The sequence below is a fragment of the Penaeus monodon genome, chromosome 27 (assembly GCF_015228065.2).
Source record: "Penaeus monodon isolate SGIC_2016 chromosome 27, NSTDA_Pmon_1, whole genome shotgun sequence".
NCBI lineage: Eukaryota > Metazoa > Arthropoda > Malacostraca > Decapoda > Penaeidae > Penaeus > Penaeus monodon.
This window is the reverse complement of record NC_051412.1, coordinates 2720716-2722513: the sequence shown is the minus strand read 5'-3', so window position 1 is coordinate 2722513 and position 1798 is coordinate 2720716. Positions and strand designations below refer to the sequence as shown.

Here is a 1798-nt window from a genome sequence, read left to right as displayed (position 1 = left end):
TATACAAGTCCATTGGTGTGGTGTTATTCACTCGGTATTTTGATATAATGCTTTCTTGCACATCCTTTCTGTAATTTTCAACCATTTTGTCCTTGTATGCAGACACTAATCTGGAAAATTAGAAACAGATTAGTAATAATGCATTTGAAAGTGTTTTATAAACAGATGATCAGATTATGTAACAATATATTAGTTTACAGTAGATCAACAACTGAAATACTTCTGGGAGATATTCACATTAAAGGTCGACAAGCAAGGAAAAATAAATACGGGAAAGTAGTCACAGAAAAAAAAGGTTCTCTTGAACATTGCTTCATTTAACCTTGTAAATGGATGCCTGACTGCAGTGAAAGTGAAAGCAGGGATATTCATCTCGGCGGCAGCTTCTTTTGGACCAAGACTAGGGAACATTTCTGTTGCAACTTCATGAATCTTTTCAGGGTCCATGCCTTTTACATTCATTCCTGCCCATGTTAGAAGGATACTCAGCCAACTTGTTGTGCCTGCCTGCAGTGAAGAAGTAATGTTTAGAGAAAATATATATATATATGTAGATTTGCTTTGGTGGAAAAGGACAGTGCCTATTATAAAATAAATAGTAAGGGAAAAAGGAGAAATCCAACAATAAGGAAGGAAACTGAAAATCTATAATGATTAACGACAAGTAGTTTCCTCTTCAAATATACAAAAAAAAAGTTGTTGAAGTACCTTGGCATTCCTACAGTATGCCAGGTGGTGTCTGGTATCAAAAAGAAGTCTATTGTGGTTTAAGAATCGTCTTAGAATCTTGCGATGCCGACTGCAAACTTCTTCTATTCTCTGCTGCCGGGTATGCATCACTTTGCTCCAGTGGGATGCATTCTGATGTCAATAAAAGACATACTTTATGTATAATGCCAACACATTCTAATAAAGTTTTCAAAAAGGTTTCTTAATGTATATACATAAGTATGATATGTAAATATATACATCAATAAACAATGATTCATTTCACATTTTAATAAGAATTGGGGTTTTCAGGAACCTAAATTCAATAGAGGTTCTAACCATGAATAATTATTATAAGAGATAAAGGATAAACGAAAAACAAACATACTTCCCCGCTTGGCGACATAACACCGTCCACCGCACTTCCTTTCCAGCTCAGATACTTTTCAGACGTCCTTCCATGTAGCTTAATGCGAGGATTTATGAGAGGAATGTAAGCCGGCTTAGGGTTGTGGTAGTGAGATGCATAAGACGGCAAAAATCTCCATAGACTGTAGTAGCAGACAGCACTAAGGAAAGTCAGTATTATTATTGTGCCTTTTTTGCATGTCATCTTTATTCTTTTTTTTTCTTAATTTTCCAGATATTTGTTGATTTTTTATTTTTTTATTTTTGTAAGTTGTCTAATGTTCCATTTTCTTCGTGATTTGGGAGCTGTTGTTGTTTACAGTGCAGTTGGACAGTCTGGAAAAAAAACATTTATTAATATAACTGCACTTAAAAGTATTTATCAAAATATATTCCCAAGTTTCATAAAGAAAGAAAGTGATATTTCGGTCAATAATGAATCAACCAGTCTTTCGAGTTTAATCATTCCTGTCAGTCTACAAATACTTCACAGGAGAAATAATTTCCTGATAGATTGTAACTTTTTCAGGTCACACTGCTGCAGTTTCAATGTTTATTTTCTATGTAAATAAATAGATGTTAATTTACTCATACACACACACTCACTTATTCATGCACTCAACTCACTCACATTCAAACTTAATCCCTCTCTTTTTATATTAATCTATGTGTGTGTGTGTAC

General features: G+C 33.9%; 1 protein-coding gene across 1 annotated transcript in view; it reads right to left on the bottom strand.

Moving 5' to 3' along the window:
• Positions 1-1162, bottom strand: part of LOC119590542 (carbohydrate sulfotransferase 11-like) — a gene marked incomplete at its 5' end in the record, with an annotated part of 2000 nt that extends 838 nt beyond the window's left edge. The window contains 4 exon segments of the mRNA XM_037939197.1: positions 1-110; positions 323-507; positions 709-861; positions 1097-1162. Of these exon segments, the coding sequence (XP_037795125.1) occupies positions 1-110; positions 323-507; positions 709-861; positions 1097-1162 (514 nt within the window).
• Positions 1163-1798: the final 636 nt, after the last annotated feature.